The 24,384-nt window shown below is 39.4% G+C and overlaps 1 protein-coding gene across 13 annotated transcripts in view; it reads left to right on the top strand.

The window, feature by feature from the left end:
- Positions 1-24,384, top strand: part of GIGYF2 (GRB10 interacting GYF protein 2) — an 81,108-nt gene that overhangs the window by 45,514 nt on the left and 11,210 nt on the right. For 6 of the 13 annotated variants that reach the window (XR_014318098.1, XR_014318099.1, XR_014318100.1 and 3 more), the window contains 14 exons: positions 5,727-5,906; positions 10,579-10,796; positions 10,895-11,057; positions 11,126-11,344; positions 11,859-12,049; positions 12,714-12,873; positions 14,790-14,956; positions 15,357-15,445; positions 16,451-16,558; positions 17,117-17,214; positions 17,700-17,803; positions 18,625-18,786; positions 20,596-20,697; positions 23,396-23,554. Coding sequence is in view for 9 of the 13 variants with exons in the window: in XM_082766866.1 (XP_082622992.1) it covers positions 5,727-5,906; positions 10,579-10,796; positions 10,895-11,057; positions 11,126-11,344; positions 11,859-12,049; positions 12,714-12,873; positions 14,790-14,956; positions 15,357-15,445; positions 16,451-16,558; positions 17,117-17,214; positions 17,700-17,803; positions 18,625-18,786; positions 20,596-20,697; positions 23,396-23,554 (2,120 nt within the window). In the remaining 4 variants the exon portion in view is untranslated. The remainder of the gene's footprint in view (positions 1-5,726; positions 5,907-10,578; positions 10,797-10,894; positions 11,058-11,125; positions 11,345-11,858; positions 12,050-12,713; positions 12,874-14,789; positions 14,957-15,356; positions 15,446-16,450; positions 16,559-17,116; positions 17,215-17,699; positions 17,804-18,624; positions 18,787-20,595; positions 20,698-23,395; positions 23,555-24,384) is intronic. The other 7 variants (XM_082766868.1, XM_082766869.1, XM_082766867.1 and 4 more) reach the window with 7 other exon arrangements.

Here is a 24,384-nt window from a genome sequence, read left to right as displayed (position 1 = left end):
TCCCCTATCACTTGTCTGCATAACACCTGCCTACCTTAGCACTAGGCTGCAATACTCCCTTTTTGGCAGAGCAGTGCAGAGTCCTACCAATCCTCATCTTGAAAGCCTTCTAAAAGAGCATTGCATGGTGACTTTGGTTTTGCTGTGTGCTGTTATGTCCACGGTCATCTTAGAGTTTTTTTTCTTTTTCAGTAGATTTTTTTTGATATTTAATTTGGCAAGTCTTAGAAATAAAACCGTGCCCTGAGAAGCAACTTCAGTTTCTTTCATTATGCAATAACAGAGTAAATTCTAAATGTATGATAGGAAAGAGAAGTTTTGTGTACTTACCAGTCTTTGAAGGGTTTGCCTGTATGCAGGAGAAGGGGAACACCTGGGCTCCAGAGAAGGGACAGGGCCAGTACTGGCAAGAAACTTCCTACAAATGGTTGGTAGAGATCTCCTTTTAAAAAATAAAATAAAAAGGAGGGGAAAAAAGGGGGTTTGTATGTCTCCTTCCTCTGTTTATAATGCAGGGGGGTTGGTTTTCATCTGAAGCTGATTCGATTGGTCACTTTGCCTGCAGGGGGGCCAGTTAGCTCTGATCATGTGGAAAAGAATGCTGGTTTGTTAGGAGCATTTCTTTACCCAACACAAACCCTTAGCAGCCAAGGAGAAATCCTCAAACCATTACTTGGAGAAGGGGTGCATTTTCCTCTCCCCTCCTTAATCAAGATCGTTATTTAGGTTTGTATAATCTTAAAAGTTTTACTTGAAAGTTCAGGAGGCCAAAATTCCTCTGGAAAATCTGAGTGGAAAAAGGTCTGATGTTGCTGCTCTAAAACACAAACTGTTCTGTGATAGTTTCTTCCTAACCAGTGTCAACTACTGTTTGTTGACGTGAAAAGGGAAACAGTTTCATTGCTGCTTCTCTAGTGCTGCTGCTTCCTCTTCTAATTAAGTCCCAAGCTCCTGAGCGTCAGTGTTTGTTTTTTTTGTTTGTTTTTTAAAAAAAGGCAGAGGCTGCAGCAAATAGTATAGCCTGTGGTCTCTGGAGGGTGTTGCTGAACTGTATGTGGCTTTAATGCTAGTCAGAAGATGTAGATCTGGCCACTTCTGTTCCACCTCCACATTGCTCCTTTGTGAAAACATGGAATTAATCACAGGATTTTGCTAAAGCCTGGGAATGAAACAATACAGATTAGGTAAGTTGCTGCCTTTAAAGATGTGGTGAAACCGATTCCATGTAGCAAGTGAAACCATTTTCACTTCAGCTTTTCTCTCTCTCTCACTTAAATTGGAACAAGCCGGAAGAGTTCTAAGGAAGATGTTTTAGCTGAAGGAAGGCGCGGAGTGGCCATCATGCTGCAGTACTAAACCTGACTCTGAGGACAACATTGTAATGCAGTTGTAGTTCACACTTTTTTCCCCCCTTTGTGAGCTGCTGATGTGAGAGCTTTGATCGAACGTCAGATGTAAGAGGATCTGAGAAACAAAGGCTGTGGTTGTTTGCAGTAAAACTACTGAAGGCCTGCTGGGAAAATTATTAATATAGACTTTCCTGCTTAGGAAACAAAATCCTCCCTCGTTTTTTCTTTAACCTTCCCCCAACCCTAAATTGCAAAACATTAATACTTTGCTTCATTAGCATGGAACATTTTTAATACATGTTCAGGCACAGCACTGAAAATGGTGATAGGCATGGTGTGACCTTCAGAAGCACTGAAAATAATGTATTCCCACCATGTCAGTAAGCAGCTAGGACAATGTGATGTGATCTGCCCTTGACTCTTCCCTCTATACTCCAGCAAATCAAACTTCCTCTGAAGAAGGCCTCTTATTCACCAGTAGGGTGATGTAGGCATTTTTTTTTTTTTTAAAGAAGCATTTTCTTAAAATCGTCTTTTGCACTGTAGAAAGCTTATGTCCAGTTGAATGTCTTCTAACCTGATTCAACTGAATATCTTGAAAACAAGGTGATCGTACAGCAGATGAAATAGCTATAGTATCGTTACTTCGAGGTGTGTTCCAGAACTCAAGTCTTCTGTTAATGTCAGTTTAGTGGCTCACGCATACCTGTGCCAGTGGCTAATGATGGTCTTAGTGAAAAAATTGAGTGATATTTGAATGGTATGCTTTTGAGACCTGCTGTTGGGATTGAGAATTTATGGAGGGAGAGAAAATACGGAATGAAAAACTGGCATCAGAATTCCAAATTTCTGTTACTTGATTTGGCTCCAAGTGAGTCACTATCACTATGTATCTGTTCCTGTATTGTCCCCAGCACGTCAGGTGTTGTCCAAATGAGAAGGTGGCACATCTTTGGAATTGTTATCTTAAGGCCACTTGGGTTTTGCTTCCATAAATTGAGCTACATAATAATCTAGGCAAAGTTACATGAATGCTTTTAAAAACACAAACTGCAAAAGATTCTTTTTATCCGATGTCCTGTTCTTGTGGAAATGTGTAGTGTGTAGCAGAAAGAGTAGATGAAAATTCAAGTACTCGGTAGACTCAGCTAGTTTTTCCCCTGTTCAGAGGAAATGGCGTCACTGCCATAATTGCTTTCCTGCCTTTTCTCTCTGAACACTGAGCATGTCGTAGGAAATGTGGCAGGACAGCATGGGGAATGTCAGTTACTTGCTGTTATAGCAGTAAGTTCTCTGTGTGAACATGTTGATGTGGGATTGTCCCCACATCCCAGTCCTGCTCTTCATGGTTAGTCTCCCTTCCACTCCATGCTGCACAGCTGTAGGCTTTTTTTGGCTGAATACCACTGGGCTCTATCTGAAGTTTTCTGTAAACACCATTGCTGGCTTTGTGACAGACTTGAACAGAGGTGCCCTTTTACTGCTCCTTCTCATCAGGAAGTCCAGTCAATTAGTCCAAAGCAAAACCATAGATTGCATTTTAGTTTTTTCATCCTTAAAACATTGCCAAATTCTGACTCTGTAAACTAAGTCATTTCAGCTGAAATGAGTGTTCTCAGATCTAGGAACAGTTTGCAAAGGCAATATAGTAGCACTTGGTACAGAGCTGGTTTCTTGTTTGGTCATGTTCAATATCACGTATAGACTGATCTGTCTTGGCACATATCTTGCTGTCTTTGAATATTGCTTGCTGTGGTGTCTCGGTACCAGGAAACGTAAGTATGTCCCGATACACTGCATTTTCCTTGTTTTCACAGAAGTATGTTGTGTTACCTGATGTAACACACTGGAGTGCTGCTTTGCTTAAAAAGGTTTTTAGAATCACAGGTGATGCCATCCTCACAAACATATAATGCTGAAATGATTTTTTTTCTTAATTGGTAGGATCTCTTATAACTTCCTAAATTAATGTTGCGTTAAATGAGTGTCAGGTAATAGCTGTGAATTCTTCTGAAAAGAATAGATGTCTTTAAAAGTAAGACTTTCAAGACTGAAAATAGCTAATTGAATAACTTTTCTGTTGGTAACCCTCCGTGAGGAAAAACAAGCTTGTGTCGTGTGCTGCAGAATAAAATGTATTAAATGTTCCTTTTTTCCCAAAAATTCAGAGAAAGAATGAGCCATATCCTTTATCCTCTGTTTCTTAGTCTCACCTGATCTCTTGGATTGCAGTTCTCTCCTGGGCTGCTCTATTGATGATCTCTGTGTATTTTGCTTTCAGACAGTTGGGCTCTGCTGTTGTGTTTTCTATTCAGTAAAGACTTCCTAATACACTGTTATAAAAACTTTGTTCTCAGAGCACAGCAAGTGCAGAGGTTTTCTTTAGGCAGGCGTTCCCGACGCTGAAGGAAATGTGTATCTGGGTTATATTCAGCTTCATAGCTGAGACTGCCTGTTGATACAGATGGTATAGTTCAAATTAGCCCATGTACTTTTTAACCTTTCCTTTACACAGAAACAACATAAGAGTGTGTGCCAGTTACCTTTCTGAGGTCATCGGGTGACTATCAGGGTGGGAAGAATTCTTGTGTCTTCAATTGTTGGGATGTTTCCTGCCTCTCCTGTTTACTTGCTAGGTCAAGGCCACACAACCTTAATAAATAAATTCTTCTAGAAACTTGTTCTTGTAACAGTTAGGAAAGTATTTTGTGTGAACCTAGAATGTGGGAAGCTGGAAGAAACTGGAAACATCTTGGGGTTGTGCTCTGATTTAGTTTCACCTGTACTCTTCCAACACAGCCTCTCCCTGAAAGGGTTTACTGTGAGAACTTTGATCTGAAGAAAGGAAAAGGGTTTTTCTGTCAGTGTTTTGAGATGGTGGAGAAGGGTTGTTGGTTATTTTCAAGCATACTGCAAGGTCCAAAGGCAGTGTTTTGTTTTCTGTCTCCAGAATGCAATATCGTTATATATGAAAAATTTCTGAATTCTTCTAAATGGACACTCTGTAAGCCATAGCATTTTAGGTTCTCTGTATTTCCTGTTCTTTACATGCAGCTTTTTCAGTTAATGGAAAAAATGAGTGAACAATTTCTGGCCCTTCCTAAATTAAATTATTTAAAATGTCACTTAAGATTCCTGCAGTAGGAAACATTTAATGCAGTCATTTTTTTTCCTGTCTTAAGCAAGCAGGTGTATTATACAATCTTTATATTACATATTATTCTTTATTTCTGTGTTGTAAGACCTAAGGAAAACTCAGTGTACCTTTCTCTGGTATTTGAATACTTATTTTTTGTTTGTTTTTTAAATATTTCAAATTAGCACTGGTCAGTGCTATCAGTCAAGTGACATCATGGTTCCTGTGAAAATTCTGGTGCTACACAGACTTGAAGAAATACATGATCCATACGTCCTGAAGTTAGCACTACTGTTTATTTCAGCAGTAGTGGCTCCTCATCAGGAAGAGTCAACTGTAAGAGCAGCAGTGTCTAGCTCAAAATTACTGGCATATAATGTGAATTCTGTTCACAAAAGCGACCTATATCATCCTTTTGTGACAGTGTTGCTCTTCGTTAAATACCTGAGACCTTTGTTTCATATTAAACAAACCGTAGTGTAAATGAGGAACTAAAAGACTATCCAATCTCCTAAACTTTTGGCAGGCTCTTCATTAAGCTTGAGCATAGTTCCTTGTGTTAACATACTGATCTAAGCTCTCCAGAAGATGTATTCATGGGGTAATGTTAACACTACCATGTAAATGTATATAACTGTGTAAAACACTTTGTTTAATCCTTAATGCTACTTTAGATTTTCAGTCCTTCCTAAAATTTTGCAAGAATGAAGTACGTTTTACTGGATTAAATACATAGCTCACATTCTTTTTAATATGCAAGTAGAAAATATTTTTGGTTTATGTAAAACGTGTGCAATGTTTACAGTTTTAACTGTATCCTCACTTTTCTTTAGCATGAGTCTTTTCATGATACAGTGGTTTATTCTTTCTGCATGCTCTGGTTTCTTACCTTTTATATTTCCCTCTGTCTCTCAATCTGCCATCTTTTCTTTTGCCATTCCTATCCATGTTAGAATTGCTTGTATATGTTGCTTTCTTCTGTGTATTTTTTTATATGTGTATCCACACTCTTTTGCTCAGTTTTTCCATCCCAAGGTACATTACGATGTGGAGGAATTTACGAAATCTGTCTTCCTGTCAGACATTCCTTTCTGTAAACTTCCATTCTTCTGTTAGACTCCTGTCACCCCTCCTGGTGCTTTCTGTCTGGAGCAAGATTAAAAAATTTGTTTCTAGATACCTGAAGACTGGATGCATTTTTCTAGACTGGATGCATGTTCACTTATGTGTTTTCTTTGCAGTGAGACCGAATTTTGAGGAAGGTGGGACAGCAGCAACGGGGAGGAAACACGAGTTTATACGCTCTGAGAGCGAGAACTGGCGCATCTTCAGGGAGGAACAAAATGGGGAAGATGATGAAGGAGGCTGGCGTCTGGCTGGGTCACGGAGGGATGGTGAGAGGTGGCGTCCTCACAGTCCAGGTGAGAGGAGATCTGGGGTAAAAATACAGCCATGGTTATTGGAGAAAGGGTAGCGGGTGAATTAGGGCCTGGGTGAAGTAGAGAGAAAGAAGATGGCTAAGACTTGGGCCAAAAACAGGTAAGGTTCTTGTAGTTCTGGTCATTAGGAACACAGAATTATAGAATTATAGGATGGCTTGGGTTGGAAAGGACCACAAAGACCGTGTAGTTCCAGCCCCCTGCCCTGGGCAGGGATGCCTCCCGCCAGCCCAGGCTGCCCAGGGCCCCATCCAGCCTGGCCTCAAGCGCTTCCAGGAGTGGGGCATCCTCAGCTTCTCTGGGCAGTCTGTGCCACTGCCTCGCAGTAAAGAGCTACATATTGTGTCAGCCTACGTGGGGCTCCAGATCACAAAACCATTAGTGAGAACAAAACTACTAGCATTTTCTTTCCTTTTCAATGCCTTGAGTGCCCTAATATATTTAAGGAAGCAATGTTTTTCAGGTATGTACTTGCCCCTGTTGTGATTTCAGACACCTGGAACATGTTTTCATAGTACTGTTACTCTGTGGTGGTAGTGCTGGGGGGAGAGGAGTTACGCTTGTTAGGGAGCGTATCTAAGATTATGGAGTAATGCTGATATTAAACCATTCAGGTTATTCATGTCTTTCTGGTTTTCAAAAGGTGCTTGCAATACCAACAGGCATTCTTGGAAGATCTCAGAATAAGTTGCTCTTGTACCTCTTGTAGGTAGTTACAAGGATGTCTCATCTCTTGTTAAATTTCAGGCGTCTCTTTGGTGCTGCTGTCCCTCTTCCTGGCCTGACGAGGTCAGTCTGGTTCACTTGCTTGCCAGAGTTGCAGGAGAGTTGAGCTGAAACAATGCTTTTTTCTGCTGCTAGGACAAGGTGCTGCTAGCCAACTATGCCTCTTGAGGGATCTTGGTTTGGAGTATCTCTGGTTTACACAAGGCTTCTGAGGAACCAAGGGAGGATTGTGGCTCTCCTGCTGTTACACCTTCGTAGGGAAACAAGGGAAACATGAGACACTTCTGTGGCTGAGGTGGATGATTGTTCTCTTTAATTTTATTTTTAAATAAAGGGTCACATTTGCTCTCACAATGGCATTTATAACCCTTATGAACATCCCAAAGGACTTAAGAGTTCTACAACGCAAGCAACCGTTACCTCTATTTCTAATCCTGTCCACAGCCATGTACTGCTCTGCCCTCAAACAAATGTTGGCTTGTACTAAAATTTAGCAGTGAGCCCAAGGGTAGATGTATTATCAGATGCTTTCTATTTAGAGCAGGGCTAAAGGGCAGATCTTGAAGGAGGTCATTTTCTTTTCCCCACTGTTTGGTCATGATTGTTTGTTAGACACTGCTACTTTGTTATGCAGTTCAGATATAAAGCCAGCTAGGATAGTACCTCATGATGATCAGATGTAGCATGTTACCCGGGAGTGGAGTATTTTGAGTGCAAGCCTGCATGCTTTAGCTTAAAAGGAAGCACAGAGACCTTGAAGTTCACAAGTTCATTCATCGTTTGAACTCTTTTTTGGAAGATGTTCTGAGGAAGGTTTTGAAAAGTAGTCTTAATTCCATCATTGGGAATAGTACTGCTTATTTGAATTTCTGCTGTAGTGGACAGCTAACTTAAATTACAAGTTAATTTTCGTATGACAGACTTCTTATTATACCTCTTAATTTTGATAACCCGCAGAGAAGTTCCTCATTTTGAGATGGAAGAGAACTGAGCTGATAGCTAGTCTCTTACCTTTGGTCAGAGTTGTATCTCAGTTTTCCTGTTAACAGGAGCTCCAGGACCATCAAAACAGTTCTAATTGCACCCTTGCAGTAAACAGTGAATTTAACTCAAATTGGTGTAGCTTAAACTACTTCTTTGTACTTTTTCTGCTGTTAGATAATAGTACTGATGATGTGTCTTGCCAAAAATCGATACTCGTCTTCTCAGACTGTCACTGTCATCTGTCTAGTTGGACCTTCCTTTGACGTGGCTCTGTGTGCTACCTAGGTGATTGTGTGCTGTTTGATTTTTACTTGGGGTGAGAACAGTTTAGAAGAGCGTAGCAGTTGTCACGCCTGAGTTTATCATCTTCTCTTGTTAAACAGAGTGCCTAAATTCCCACAGGCTGCTGTTTTTCCAGCTTGTGAATTCCTCTTGGTCTTTCAGCTGTGTTTACAGCAGGATGGCTGACCTAAATCTGTTCATTTATGCTTTTTTTCATAGGCACAAAGGGTCAAGAGGATGGACTAAGACTGCTTCAACGGTCGTGTGTCCATAAGCATGATATTCTAGATCCTGTGGTTTTAGTTGAATCTAAATCTAAGTCCCTTGACGTACTGGAAGAAATCTGTTATGTGTCTGTGCTATGTTTAAACTGTTCCCTTCTTAGATGGCTACACTTAATTACAAGTGAGCAAAATTATGAATATTGGTAGTAAAGTGAAGAAAGGAATCTGCCTGACTTATAGATGAACCCAACACTGTTTTCTACCCTCTGCCACATAACGCAGAAGGATGTAAACTTGTCTATTTTTGCAGCATGAAAATGGTCTGGATTGCATTACCAGGCTTTTCCAGTCAGAGCTTATGGGGTTTTCTGCTTTTTTCTGCTGCTGCCTGTGCACTATGGCTAAAAGTCCGATGTGAAGTTTTCTTTCCTTGTTTTTTTTTTTTTTTACAATGGAAAAGTTGTTTTGCTAGTTGTGCTGGGTAAACCTGGTACCACTCTTATCATAGATCTTGAAAGGATTGTTGAACTGGGTTTACTATTTGAAAGAGGAATGTGACCATAGCTTTAAATTCCATCCTTTTTTTAATGATTTAGTGATGGCCTACCTAAAATGTCCCTTATTTCTCCTGTTCTATTTACTGTATTCATACAGTGATTGCCCTTGAAATTTGCAGAGCAAGTCCATTTTATCAGATACAGATACAAACCTTTTTTTGGTCTCAAAACTAGTGAATGATGTATTTGTGTTTTTTACCAAGTCATTCTGAAGGAATATGAATGATCTCTTGCCCAAAATTTCCCTGATAAGATTTTTGTGTTCTCTGAAGCAGCTCTACTAAGATCTTACGTCTTCAAGCATTTTAGAGAGTCCTTAACCTGTAATTTCATAAAGATATTTTTATGGTTGCTGCTCTTTTTTATTTTTGAAAGGCTTTTCAAAGGTTGAGCTGCAAGCAGAGGGGAATGGAGCATGATGCTGGCATTCTTTTCGGAAGACAATGCATGAAAAGGTTATTACTTGGGCTCCCTGGAATACTTATTCCAGCAGTGCATCTTCAGTGAGCCTTCATTTTTTCTTGCACGTCTTCTGAGTAGTTATTGATGAACAGGACACTGACATAAGAAGCCTAGGAGATGCTAAGAACTATTTAAAAGCACGCAGATGAAGTAAGTGCAAGCTTACTGTTCATTACTTATTAATGACATGAAAAGGCTTGCCTCAGAACACTGAGTTTCACATAACCAAGATGTTGATTTTTTTTAAAGGTGTAACTAGATTAAGCTATACTGTATACAAAATACATACAAATAAGCACATACAATATAGCAAAGGCTCTGTTGAAGTCTAACCTTTCATGTTTCCTTGATAAAACGTAATATTAAAATTCTCAGTATTTGCAGAGGGTCATGTTATTATGTTTCTTGTGAGACAAAGGTGGATTTTTTGCATGGTTAGTTTCAATACTTTAGGGTGTTTTGTAGGAACTTGCCTCATTCATATGAAACAAACAGAATGGAGGATGTTTTTTAATCTTTCTGCGAACCATTTGATACACAGTGAGACTAAATGCTGATTTCCACTGACTGCACAAAATCTATGACTTTTTCCAGAATAGAATGCAGCCACCATTTAAAGCACTAAAAACTGAAAATGTATTCATTTCTACTTTGTACCTTTCTGGTAAAAATAGCTTCTAGTGGATGAAGAGCTTTGAAAGTTGTTTACAATGCTTTTGCTCCCAATCTGTTTTCTTTGGCTGAAGGTTCTTTCCAGCATAAAGTTAGCAATATTACAGTCAGATGATTTTGTTAAGCTTGGCTGAATGAAGATGTCTTCTGAATATATTAGAATTGAATTAAAGTTGTGCTTGAATTTGGAAAGTTTTTCTCTTTCCCTTATGTATTATCATTCCAAGTTCCATGACTGAAAATTACCATTCAGGAGATTTAGTTCCTTCAGAGGGACTTGAACAGTCATCAGTCTTCTTTTCCATGCATATGCACAAAGTCCTCTCTGAGGGCTAGAGGAAAACAGCATGGGTGGTTTACTCAGGGTGTAGAAGAAAACGTAACATCTTACATATTTAAGCCAATAGTGGCTTGTAGAAGGAGGTTGATAAACTCAATCAGCAACCAGTGTGTGCCTTACTCTTATCCAGCATATTGTAGATGATGTAGCCCACCTTTTTTAGCCTCATGTGGTGCTTTTAATGGTCATAATACTATTTATAGTGTGGGGATGTACAATGTTTGAGTCTCCTCCTTATTGGTAAGTTTGTCCTCTTCTTTCCCTTGTCCCTTTAAGATGCTGCTTTACATGTGGCTTGTACCCCATAGTGGCTTTCTGAACTTGTCACTATTTGTCACCATCCACCCATTCCAAGTAAGCTAGTACCCCCGAGACTGTCTTGTAAAGTTACTTTCCCCCCACCTTAGATGGCCCTCGTTCTGCAGGCTGGCGAGAGCACATGGAGCGACGACGGAGGTTTGAATTTGATTTCCGGGAACGAGATGATGAACGGGGTTATCGACGAGTGCGGTGTGGGAGTGGCAGCATGGATGATGACAGGGACAGCCTCCCTGAGTGGTGCTTAGAAGATGCAGAAGAAGAAATGGGAACATTTGACTCCTCTGGAGCATTTCTCTCTTTAAAGGTAAAAAAAAAAAAAAAAAAAAAAAAAAAAAAAAAAGCTGTCTTGGGTGTTCGCTTCACCTGAAGCGAATGGATTATGGATGCTTGTTTACTTCGTAGAAGGTACAGAAGGAGCCAATCCCAGAGGAACAGGAAATGGACTTCCGACCTGTGGAGGAAGGGGAAGAAAGATCTGACTCTGAAGGAAGCCACAATGAAGAAGCCAAAGATCATGAAAAGACCACTAAGAAAGAGGGAGAGAAAACAGATAGAATAGTGGCAGGTAAGGCAGACTTCTCTCACATGTGTTCTGTGCTACAGTTTAGAATTTCTGTTAATTCAGTTAAGTAGAACCATGCAATATTACAGAAGCAGCAGAAGAAGCAGCCCAAACATCCTCGCCAGCTGCCAGGTCAGATACCCCACCAAAATCCCAGCCACAGGACTCGCTACAGACAAGCCTTTTTGAAAGGAAAGAGGAGTCTGTCCCAGAAAGAACAGAAAAAGCAGAAGATAAAGAGAATCGAACAGAGAACACACCACCAGCCAAAATGTCCAATAGAGGGGAAGGTAATAAAATTGATTAATTCATTAGCTTTCTGTTACTCATTGTGATTTTACAAGCCTTCCTTAAGGATTGGGTTATGGTGATGAAAATCTAGAATTCACCAGCTGGTCTATAAACAAATACAAATAGGATTTAGTGGAAATGCCAATTCGGATGCTTGCAGTGCACCCACCTATACTTCAAATTGCAATGCAGTCCAATGAAACACAAGCTAATTGCCAGTGTGCCCTGTTGTGGTAGATCAGAGCAGCCTAGACAAATGTGTGTGGCCAAGGAACAGGATATGCTGATCTGTGCTGAGTACTGCGTTTGTTAGAACTAAACTGCTTGTTCCTTAAAGGCTTGGGTGCCTGTGCAGTATAAGGGTACCACTGTGCAGTCATTTACAGGAAGATGTGAAAATACTCCTGCTTTGGTGCTAATTTTGTGCTGTTGAAGTCTTTCTACAGTAAGTTCCTAAAAGTTGTTCTCACTTATGTTAAAAAATATTGAACTAACCTTAACAATTTTCTTTAGATTTGGCTTCTGCTGCTCAACCTTTGCCACAGATTTCTGCAGACACAGCTTCTCCTGCTCATCTTTCTCCTCCTGTTTCCAATTCAAATCCTGCTCTGCGACCAGTTCAGACACCTGTCACAGCTGCTCCAGGCATGGGCAACATTCCCACTGACCCAGATGATGAAGAGGGCCTCAAACACCTAGAGCAGGTAAAACTTCTCAAATTCCTTTGTTAACAATCACGAGACTGGAGGAATGTGGAATACAAGAAATACTTGAAGTGTGTAAAAACAAAACTGCAGATAAAATTTTACAGTCTGCAATGCATTCTGAAGCAATATTTCTTCCCTCCGTGATTTTCTCGGAGAATTCAAGGTTGCGGTAGTAATTTTGAGTTAACAGCATTGTACCCAGTGATCAAGAGCTACAGGTTCCAGGGCTTGTGGATATTGTCAATTAGCTTTATCATTTGTTTTAAACTACAAAATGGTATGCTTGATGTGCATACAAAAAAATAGTAAGCCAAGTGCCAACTCCATTTGTGGAAGTTTGGTGACTGCCAGGAAGCAGAGCGTATTCTATGCTGTCATTTCCATACGTGTTTTGTTCTTCATGATGATATTTTGTTGGACCTTGTAGATACGCTAAACCTTTAAGCATGCAAACTATGCTTATTCATGATTCTGACAAGGTGGCAGACTGAGCTAAGGGTTTCTGGTGCTGTTACACCAGTCCTTGAGTTGCCTGTAGTTCATCGTTCCTGAGCACTTGGTAGTACAAGCTTGTAATATTTAGCACGGTCATTTTGGAATCTCAGTCTCTCAGCACACAACTAACTCTTGTATTCCTTGGTGGTTTTGATGTCTTCTGCAGCAAGCAGAGAAAATGGTGGCATATCTGCAGGACAGTGCTGTTGATGATGAAAGACTAGCAGCAAAAATTCAAGAGCACAGAGCAAAGGGTTCCTCTATGCCATTGTTCCATGAAGCCATGCAGAAGTGGTACTACAAAGATCCACAAGGAGAAATTCAGGGTAGGTCTGTGCCCTTTACACTTCCTCTTTTGTTTCACAGAACTGTTAAAGTCTTCGACACAAAATTACCACCAGCAGATACTGATGCTTGTTGTTAGTAAAGCAGCACAGGGAATTTACCTCCATAGAATGAGGTTTTGAAAATGAATCCTTCTTCCCATCACTGCCCCCATCAGCATACTCAGTGTGTCCAGAGTTAAATATTATGGCTAAGGCTTGTCATTGCTTCCTGTTTCTGTAAACTGAGGTTAGACTAAACTTACCTTTCATGCCAACAGTTATGTGGGTTTGCAGATAATAAGGGAGAACAAGAATTTGCAAATTCTGAAACTTCTTGAAAAATCAATGAGAAACATTGAAAGCACTTGTCCAGTCTCAGCCCAGAGAGTATTCAAGAAAGGAGAATTTTTTTTAGAGCAAAAGGAACAAATTTTCACAAGCCAGTGCTCATGTGTAGTCTCAATTTTAATTGTACCTGAAGTCCAGTGCACGATGAGTTCCTGTAATACCTACTGATCCATGCTTGCCATTTTCACTTAAGTCATCTCATTTCTTTCAACACAACGTGGAACAGGCCTTTCCTATAGATATTTGCATGTTTCCTTTCTGGAAGCACTTTAGGTCTTAGGGCTCTGCTTAAGCAGCTGCATAGCTGTCTCACAAAAATGCAGTTAACGAATAAGTTCCTTAACTTGCTGTATTTCATTATGTGTTGTAACTTCTAACATTGCTTAGTGCAAATGGCTTCCTCAGCTGTGAACTAGATAGGATTTGTGGGTGTGTTACTTGTGGGATCAGTGCCAGTCTCTTGCCTGCAGGTGTTACGCATCTTTAAGATTCCAGGGGTGAACAGAAAACCCTGAAGTTTGCTAAATATACGGGGTTTTTACTTGCTCGGTGTGCTTCAGACTGTTAGTTGCTACTGGGTGTTTAATGCTCAGTGATGGTTTAACAGCTTTTTGTTAAGTGATTCTTTGAATTTGAACTCTAGAAATGAATGCTCCCACATAATTTCCTCTTGGGATACTGCTTGTGGTTTCATATTCTGTGAGGAATTATCTTCTAAAGATACTTCATACAGAGAAGGCAAGAATTACTGAACACTTGTGCTTTTCAGAAAATATTTTTGCAATGCTTCTATGTAGTTACTCTGTTAAAGAATTTTTTTTGTATTGGCTTTGTCTCAAGTAGAATGTGTGGAATTAGTATATGAGTTTCTCCTTTGAAGGGAGTGACTGAAATCTTGCTCAAGAAAAAGAGAAATTGGTAGGCTTTTGAGATAATGAGGAAACTAGTTTCTCCTTACATATTAAAAAATCTAATCTTGTACCCAGAGGGGGGTTCTGCTCATTTAGTCAGTTCCAAAGCAAAGTTTGTATAAAACACATGAATTCTGCCAAATTGAAGGCAAGGGTTGAAACTGGCTAAGATCACTTAGTTACCTTTGATCTGTGTGTGGGCACAGTGGTGCTTGTGATCTTAGTACCTACTAGCTGATAGTACAGCTGAGGTCTGAACTGGAAATTGGAACTGTTAACCTGATGTTAAGCCTGAAGAAGTGAGCTTTGCTGCAAGGCAGGATGTATACCAGCTGGATTGAGCCCCCCAGCACTGTGGCTACTCAGCTTTCATCTCAGAGCTGACTCATCTTCCTCTGTTGCATGGTAAAAGCCATCATACACTTCTCAATAACGGGCAAATGTTGCGGCCACTGTAGTGATCCAGGTATGTGCATTGATACTCTCCTCCAGCATTGAATGTAGACTGCCCAGGCAAGTGGATAAGACGGATAAGAATTTCCTGATGTTAGGTACTATTACTTTAACAAGCACTGTGCTCTTCTGTTTCCATTAAACTCAACTTGGCCTTCCTTCCTCTTCCTCCCCCCCCATGTGTGTTGGTTGATATTATTTCAGGTCCTTTCAGTAATCAGGAGATGGCAGAGTGGTTCCAGGCTGGGTATTTCACTATGTCGCTGTTGGTTAAGAGAGCCTGTGATGAGACTTTTCAGCCACTTGGAGACATCATGAAAATGTGGGGCAGAGTTCCCTTCACTCCAGGTCCAGCACCACTTCCACATCTGGTAATTATGAGACAGTTAAAATATTCAAATAGCCCTGTAATAAACTGAAATGGAATAATGTACATACCAAATGATCTGTCCTTTAAATGCAGGTGCTCTGAGCACCAAAGTTGTAATTCATCACAGGATTCGTTTTTTAAGATGAGAAAAGACACTTAATTTAAGAATGGGAGTTTTGCTACATTGGTGACTGTAAGGCTTAGTCTTTGTGCTGTGATACATCGAAGTGTTGTGTGTTTCACTCACTGTACTACACACTGCTTGTAAATGTGAATCTTTATCTAGGTGTTTGTTGATTTGCTTTGCTTTTTCAGAACAGGATGTAATTTTATATTGCTTGCATTTGGAGTATGCTACTGTTGCTGTATGTTAAAATAGTTTGTTTTATTCCTAAACATAGGGTGAGCTGGACCAAGAGCGTCTGACTAGGCAACAAGAATTGGCCCTGATCCAAATGCAGCACCTCCAGTATCAGCACCTTCTTATACAGTAAGATTGCCAGTTCCAGAGATCTTCTCGTGGCTGTGTTCCTCTCTGTATTTTTAATCATCAGGGTTCAGCTTCTTGTCACTGTTTCCTCGGGCAATGGGGATGGTAATGCTTCACCTCCAACAGCAGTAGCCTGCTTCCATGAGCACCAGAGGCCTGATAGGTTACCAGATTAGAGCAGAGAGCAGCTGCTTCAGGCACACCATGCAGAGTCTTTCTTTGTGTCATGCATAGCTACGTTGGTGGAGCTTGCTATATAGGCAGCTGTTAAGGTCAAACTGAATCCCAGCTGTCCTTGTAATGCACTTCTGATGTTTGAGCAGGGGAAGGCTGCACATCTCTTCTGGAGTTGGAGAAGGCCATAAACTTACTTTGGTCTATTTGCTTTTTTAAGATTAACGGAAGGTAACTGCTGGAGAAGAGCAGGTTGTCATCCATTTTTTTTGTCAAAAGTTGTCAGCTGCAGTTCAGTTCTGGCCAGTTCCTAACAACTTATTTTGTAGGGGACTGGAGAAAAGAAAGCACTTAAGTAAAGCATGTGTTGAAGTGGTCCTGAAAATATGTAACAATTATGATTTTTAAATACGGATTGTCAGATTATTTGATAAGACGAGCCCTGCCCATGTACTAGGGAATGCCTTGACATACTAGGGAAGAGTGTTTGTGTAGGTACCAGATTAATTTATAAGCAGTTTCTGTGTAATTTACAGAAAAATGGAAGTTGTGTTGCATAGCCTAGAAACAAAGTGTTGGACAGAAATAACCAGTATGTGTAGTAGAAGACAAAGAGAATGGGTTCTGCACATGTGGGCAAGGTTGTTGTGTGCTTGTATTTTGATTCTTTCCATGACCCACTCTGTGGTTTCCTCTAGTAATTAGCATGTATATTAAATTGGTCAGTGGGCGTTAGTCCTAGAGAAAGAATCTGTGCAACTTCTGCAACCTAGTCATTACATAGGTAAGGAAGTGAACAAAATACCAGTGATTCTCTGTTTTCTTTTGAAGACAACAATATGCACAGGTGCTGGCTCAGCAGCAAAAAGCAGCCCTCTCATCCCAGCAGCAGCAGCAGCTTGCTATTCTCTTGCAACAGTTCCAGGCCCTGAAGATAAGGTGAGTTAACCCAGATGTAAACTGAATGGCAGTCGCCCTATATTCTGGCTGTATGTGTGTAACTCTAATCTTTGTCAGTGGGCATCATATTCAAGCTTGCTGGTATTTGGGCATTACATGTTTCAAAGACTGTATGAGTATGAAGCAGCTGCAGAATGTGTAATACTTCCTTATATATGTAGCTTTTACCTCAGAATATGTATGAAAGTGAAGAAAGGAAAATCTTATGGCTGAAATCAGACCTTTCTGTCAGATCTGTTTTGCTGGTGACAGAATGGCTTTGGCAACTGAATTCTGCAGTGCTAGGTACTTTTATCTGCTAACCTATGGACAGCAGATGCAAAGCTGTAATAGTGTAGCTGGCTTAGTCCTTGACTTGGCAGCAGGGATGAGATGAGTGAGAACTCTGCAAGCAAGTAGTACTGTCTGCATCACATTTTTATTTTAAATAGAGGTGTGCAAGGAAAGGAGTATGTTACAAGTTTCTGAATCTCATGCGTGTTCAGAGCATTCTTCTCCCTGGAAGTGGCATGTTGACTCTTCCTGTTGGTATTACAGAATATCTGAACAGAACATGATGCCGCCTGTTACAAGGTCTGTGTCAGTGCCGGACACTGGCTCTATATGGGAACTTCAATCAGCTTCACAACCTACAGGTAAGATGCTTAGTACTTGTTAGGTCTGTTGAGAAAAGTTCATGGATTAAAAGACAGTACCTTTGAGATAATTGCTCCCTTTTTGATGCTAGGAAAAATTATTTCTGCATTGGTATTTTGTAACCTGGTCAGGCTACTTTGCATTGCCGTTTAACTTACATTTGAGTGATACGAAGATTCCTCACAGGGTGATGATGTGAAGTCTGGATCCAAAGGGTTTGAGCCTTACGTTGTGAAGGTGTTTCCCTCTGATGGGAGGAGTTGGATTAGCTGGTTCTTGTTTAGAATTTTGTAGGAAACCCAACCTTGTTGGTTGAATAAGCATTCTTCTACAGAAGATAAGGTGGCCCTCTAGTGACTAAAAATATTGCATTATGATTTTAGTTCATAAAATATAATAACATGCACACCTTTTTCCACTTTCAGTTACTTTTCATTGGTGCACTTATTTTTGCTTGTAAATGTTTGTTTTCTTTACTGTCTAGTGTGGGAAGGAAGCAGTGTCTGGGATCTCCCCATCGATACTGCAACTCAGGGACCAGCTCTAGAACAACAACTTCAGCAGCTCGAGAAGGCCAAAGCTGCAAAGGTCAGAAACTGTTATGTATTATAAGGAGTCGGCATTGCTGTTCTGCAATGTAGGTGTGTTTCTTGAGCTCATGTAAGACCTCTAGCTTTTCAAATTTCAAGCCACGCTGTTCAATTTGATTAGATACTCTATTTATGGGATTTTCAATGAAAACGGGTTATATAAACCAGTGATTAAATCCTTTTTGGACTGCTGTTTGGAAATGACTGCAGTGGAGGTACTACTGACCTCTAAAGTAGTGGTTGTATTTTATAGTTGTCACTTAAAACAAACAAAAACAACAAAAGATGCAAAAAACACTGCTTCATTTGCCACCTTGGTTTTAAAATGGGATCATCATGAGCTCTCATGGCAAAGCCTGAGTAGGAGTAGTTAGTCATTCTTTTAGTTCTACCATCTTCTCACCAGAATTGGTTTGGGGAGTAGTTCTACTTGCTGGGATGATTTCACAGTTACTCTAGGATTAAATTGTTTTGGTGAGTTTGGACCTGTCTGATTCTGTATGTTCCCAGAAACTGATGATTTTATGATGACTGCAAAGCAAGTCCCTACTAGCTTCTTAAGTCAGAGCTTGTTTTAAGGAGCTGTTGATGAAAGACTTACTAGAGAACTGATGCTCATTAGAGAACAGAAACTCTCCTAGACATTATTGCAGGAATCTGACCCCAGTAGGCAGCTAGTTCATAGATAACGTTGCAATTAAGGGAGAGCATCTGTCAGAGGCTTCATTTGTTATGTTATATAATCTTAACAGAGAAGCCCTGAGAATTGGTGTAGGAATACCTTACCTGCATCTGAGTGTAGTTTTATGTGAATTGTAGCTAGAGCAAGAGAGGAGAGAAGTGGAAATGAGGGCCAAACGAGAGGAAGAAGAGAGGAAAAGGCAGGAGGAGCTTCGGAGGCAACAAGAAGAGCTACTTAGGAGGCAGCAGGAAGATGAGAGGAAGCGACGGGAAGAAGAAGAACTGGCCCGCAGGAAGCAAGTGAGTTTCCTCAATGCAGTTCATCTCTAATTTTAATACTTTATAAAAACTCACTTTAAGAATCCTGTGGGGTCTAACTAATCTTTGATAGGTGTGTATGAAGACAGTTATAATTTTTTCATGTGAGTATATGAAATGATTCTTCTGTTCTTGATTTTTTTTTAAATTCAAGATCCCAAATTGCCATCTGAGAAATGGGCTTTAATGGTTTACTTCAAGATAGGTTCTTTTTTGTGAGCGGAGAGGCTTTCTTCCATGTGGAATATTCCTTCCAGGTTTCTTAGGATCAATATTAGACTTCAGTTAGTTGCCCAGTTATTGTATGTGTAATCTTTATTGACCATTTATGCAATGTAGTGATATGATATGTTAGGGACTAGGCTGCAGACTAAGCATCTGTTTTAAATGAATCAAATGTAGAGGGATATACAGGAAAAACAACTTAATGCAATTTTTTTTTCCCTTCTTTAATTTAGTAAAGCATTTTTTGCTGAAAAAATTATCTGGGTTATGTCTTACTATCAGCTTTATTTTCTTAAGCTGATATTTAGGAAAGGAAGGGATATAGTTTGGGAGCAATAGGTAAGCATATTTGTTAAAAATGAACGATATGGCCTATGTTTAATGGGAGAATGTATGTAGGATTTACGGCTTGTCCCTTCTTCTTAGGAGAACACAGAGGCATTACTAGCTTAAAGTTTCTGGCAGTTAATTCTAAATTCTGCATAGAAGAAACATTAAATGTTCTTTAAGCATAGTAGGAGGGAAATAGGAAAGTTAGTTTCCACTACACATAAAGGATAAGGAGCAAGCACGTTGGTGAGCTTATTTACTAAGAAGTTAGTCAATAAATGGCCTATAAAGTAGCACATATATTACAACAAGAAGTGTAATAAATAATTTTTTCTTCATAATGTTTTGTATGTGCTTAGGTAATTGTAAAATTGCACTTTCTGATTTTAAGGGTCAGACATTTCTGAAGAGGTGTCTGGAATTGTTAGTTTTATTTGTAGCTTGGTAATAGACCTTAATTCATTCAGTGTTTAGATTTTGTCACCAAAGATGTATTTTAACAGAACGTAGTGTGTTGCATAGTTAGCTCTTACGGTATCTTTAAGAACAAAGTCTACAACAAGTAAATGTCTCCCTGCTTTAATATATCATCTTTGTGTACAGCAAGTCTTGACAGTCTCCAGTTGGAAAGCATCCTTTGCAGGATTTACGGTAGCATTCAAGCAATAATATACTCCAAAGCTTAACTTTTGAGTTAATTTGCTACGGATCTGTTTTAGTAATAACTAATTTTTCAGTTATCACATGGTATCTCAATGTGTTTCATTCATTGTGGCTCCAAATAGACTTGGGATATGCTTCTCAGACTAATAGTTTTGCCATTGTGTTTAACTTCTTAGAAATGTCCATTAAATTCTGAAGTTTATTGACCAGTCTAGATTTGTACAGTAAGTAACCTGACTTTCCCTTTTTGCAATGTCAGTAGGAAATAATTATTTAGAAGGAGGAAGCAGAATGGGATTGAAAAACGGTAACAAGTATTTTAGCTCATTACCAGTGTAATAATTGCAATAATGCAAAATTCTGAGCAGGAATGTATGAAAAGGTAAGAAAGGGTTTAAGCGCTTCTCTGGAAAGAGAAAAATATTCTTTATTTAAATTAAAAACAAACTGGTCTTATATTTGAATCTGACTTCTGTACTGGAAGGCATTGTAGAGTCAGGGATGAACTGATTTATTAGCATGGATTTATACAGAGGAGATGATGCTTAACAAATTTGATTAACTTCTTTTGAGGAGGTGACAGTGAGAGCTGAGAGGGGTGAAGCAGTAGACTTAATCTGCCTGGACATCAGGAAGGCTTTTGATGTAATACTGCATAAAAGGCTAGTATATAAGGTTAGTAAATATGCTGTTGATGGTGAATTCTAAATAAAAAAAAAGAAATTCAATTCTGTAGGATGAAATGTCGTACCAAATGTTGAATCCAGTTTTGTTCTTAGTTTTCATCAATTACCTGCACTGTAGAATTACAAACAATATTTCCCAGCTTGTGTAGCTTCTTTCTTTTTTGCTTCTGATGTCATATCTTCTATTTTGTAATGTCTAATCACTTTCAGGAACACAATTTGAGGTTTAATAATTTTACCTAATAATTGAGTTACATCTTTACTGTTCCTCTTCAAAGCATTTGGCCCAAACATGAATGTTACAAAACTAAAAGATTTGTAAGCCCTATTAACATAGGCAAGGGGAATTTCAGGTATTACCAGCTGCAGAAGTTCTAGAATGCTTTAAGAAAGCAGCCACTACTGAAATCAGAATTACTACTTAAGGATATTGGGAAATACTGTAGGTATTTCAAAAAATCTGAAGTAAATTGTATACAAAGCAATATGTGTGCTTAAAAAATAATTTTAAGAGAAGAGGTGGTTAATGCTCAAGAAAGCTGGGATTCTCCAGGAATCAGAAGCTATGAATATGGGAGCAGCGAAGACCAAAGGAGCAAGTCTGTATTTCCTATAAAAGTAATAGCAGAAAGCTGGAGAGCTTTCAACAGTTTTGGTCATAAGCTCAAAATAAAATACTGAACAATAAGAAAGATGCAGAAGTAAACACTAAGAGAGCCTTTCCTATAGCTGTGAAGAGCGGCTAGAAAGAATAATCAGATATGTGGCTCCTGGCTTTTTATGACCATGCAGGTTTTTTCATTTTGATGCACTACTGTTCATCTTTAGCTCTCTAGGGGAGAGAAGTTTTTTAATTCTTGTCATTTATTCAGCAATGCCTCTTCCAGGATTCCCGAGGAAGAGAGATCCCTGCAGTTTTGTTACTGTTAATCTTATTTCCAAAAAGCAAAGTAGGGCAGAGATGTCAGTGAACTGCTGTTATGTAGGAGGACTTGGTGACTTCGTTCACCTCTTTCAGGTACTCCATGTTATGTCGATAACTAGTGCCAAACATCCCCCAGCCTGGCTGATGGCTGCATGTCTTGAGCCAAGCTCCTGGTGTGGTCTCTAGTCAAGCAAAATACTGGCACACCTCCAGCCTCCTCAGCAGACTTTTCAGTAAAAGCAACAAGAAGCAGAAAATTCTCAGCACTTGCACTGGGACACTTGGTTATTGTGACTTGACTGTGTATGTCCCATTAATTTAGTTACAGGCCCAGGTTACAAAAATGGTCTAGATGTCGTGCATTGTGCTCAAAGCTTCTCTGAATGTGTTAAATCAAAGCCTTAAATGATTAAACTGGAAATAATTCACAGGCTACTGTTTTAAATCCAGCTAGTAGAAGACTTTACAGCAGTAAAATGGGTATGAAAAATGCTTTGTCTACTGGACAGTTACATTGTAGACATCTGGAGTGAGCTGCCATCAGAGAGAAACCTGGTCCAGTTGGTATTACAGTTTACCTATGCCATGTCTATATAAAGGTTTGATATGTAATTTAGTATAAGGCTCTTAGATTTCAGAATTCTTGTTTTACTGGAGTTCAAAATTAATACAGCTATCTCACAATTAGTCTCCCTTAGTTCTTTCTATATTATTTACAGAAAACTTTAAAGAGTACATTTGCACAGTACTGATTATTCAAAAGGAAAATATACTTATGAAAGCTTAAATTCTTGTCCAATAAGTAGGACAGAAGAGATGAAAAAACAAGGTGCCCTTTGCACAGTTGCTGGATTTCAAGGATTGGAGAAGGCAGCAAAAAGAAAAGCTGTTTTATGCAATGAGAGGTCACAACTGGGGAAAAGCTGGACAGGAGTGCACCTGCTCTGTGGTACACAAGAGACCGGCAGAAGGCTGGTTGTACCCTATTCCTCTAAAAACCAAGTAGCAGAATGGAAAAATTTGTTGATCTTGACAGCATTAGGAAAGGTTACTGATGTTTATTTTTTGGTTAACCAAATCATTTTGCTACTTGGAAAGCAAAACGTAATGGAAGCTATTTAAATAACTTAGTGATAGGCCAAAACCAGAGCCCTAGAGACATTTCATTGCCTATGATATTTAAGTAGTGTAGGACGAGGCCGATCAAAGCCCTTTCATAGAGTTCCATACCTCTGGGGCTTGCAAAGATTCAGTGTCCTCAAATATGCTGGGCTTCTTCGGCTTATTTGTAGTGTCTGGACATATGGTTTCAGTTTTGTAGTGCACTTGTTTATTAGTCAATGTTTAATAACTCCTCTAAGTAGGAGAAATTTCCACTTATAGCCAACAAGTCAAAAAAGGAATTGCTGAGATCACATTAAAATACACATGTTCAGGTTCAGTTAGACTGGAAGGAGGAGTTCTACCCTCCTTTGTTTTCATTCTCAATGTTTTTAAAAAAACAAAGATAATGCTTGATTTCATGTATTTCATTAGTCATTAAAATAATTCATTTGTTTATGAGATGCATCAGAAAACCTGTGACTTGTGGGTCTTAAACTTGTTCAGTTTGCTTAATATTTTGTTTTGCCAGTGCTTAGCTTAAACTTAAGGATCTTTACTTGAGGCCATTCATCTGGCTAGACCATGTTGTAGTCTGTGTTCTGATGTGGTTCATCAATGACTTGGTATTTATAGATTGACATTCTGTTCCCAACTCCAGGAAGAAGCCTTGAGGCGGCAACGAGAGCAGGAAATTGCACTAAGACGGCAGCGGGAAGAAGAGGAACGGCAACAGCAGGAGGAAGCACTTAGGAGATTGGAAGAGAGGAGAAGAGAAGAGGAGGAAAGACGGCAGCGAGAAGAATTACTTCGTAAACAGGTGAAAACAAGCTAAGGGGATCGATCTATTATGTTTAATTATGGAGGCTCCCAGAGCCAACAAGCTTTGAAACTAGATCCATGCCTGAGAGACCATCAGTTTCTGGGGAGGAAGGCAAAGCTCACAGTCATTACCTCTCTCCTCAGTTCAGATAAAATAATCGGAATCTGATCTGCCCTGTGGAAAATTTGTGTTGAATGTGTTTTCCTTCATATCTGAGTATTAAGAATGGCTTTGCAGCATAGTACTTCTAGTTCTTTTTTCAAAAGAAAGGTAGAGTACAGTACTGGAATAATTTGTTTTAAATCATCATTTTACAGGTGTTTACCATAGTACTGTTTTTAATATCATCTGAGATCAGTTTTGCCCGTCTTTCTGTATTATGCCAAGGCTGTCAGCGTTTAAGCTTTTTTTCCCCTTCTATTGTCTTACTATTAACTTTTTTTTCCTTTGGGGTCAGCCTTAGAAGCTTATATTGAGGAATTTGAGCTTTCAGCCCCCTTGTTGATACTGTCACAGGCTCTACGTCAAATCTTAAAATGCAAGTGGCTTGTTAACTTCTAGTCCATTTAGGATCTGTTAGTTACTTAAAAATTATTTTTCTGGGCCCTCCCTGATGTGATGTTCCTCACCTTTTCTGGCCCACCACAAAGTCATCTTGTTTGTTACCAGAAGCATCTTTTCCTTTGCAGCTCTAGTTTTCATTAGTAAACATCACTTTGTCTATTTTTTTCTTTCATGTTAAAAACTTTCTTCCCTGATTTCTGTCAAGTTTTACCCTATTGAAAGTACACCAATGCTTGGCTAAGTTTTACAAGCAAATAGAATAA

This window comes from Aythya marila (genome assembly GCF_965140915.1).
Source record: "Aythya marila genome assembly, chromosome: 9".
Classification (NCBI taxonomy): Eukaryota; Metazoa; Chordata; class Aves; order Anseriformes; family Anatidae; genus Aythya; species Aythya marila.
This window is presented reverse-complemented; position numbering and strand designations above follow the sequence as displayed.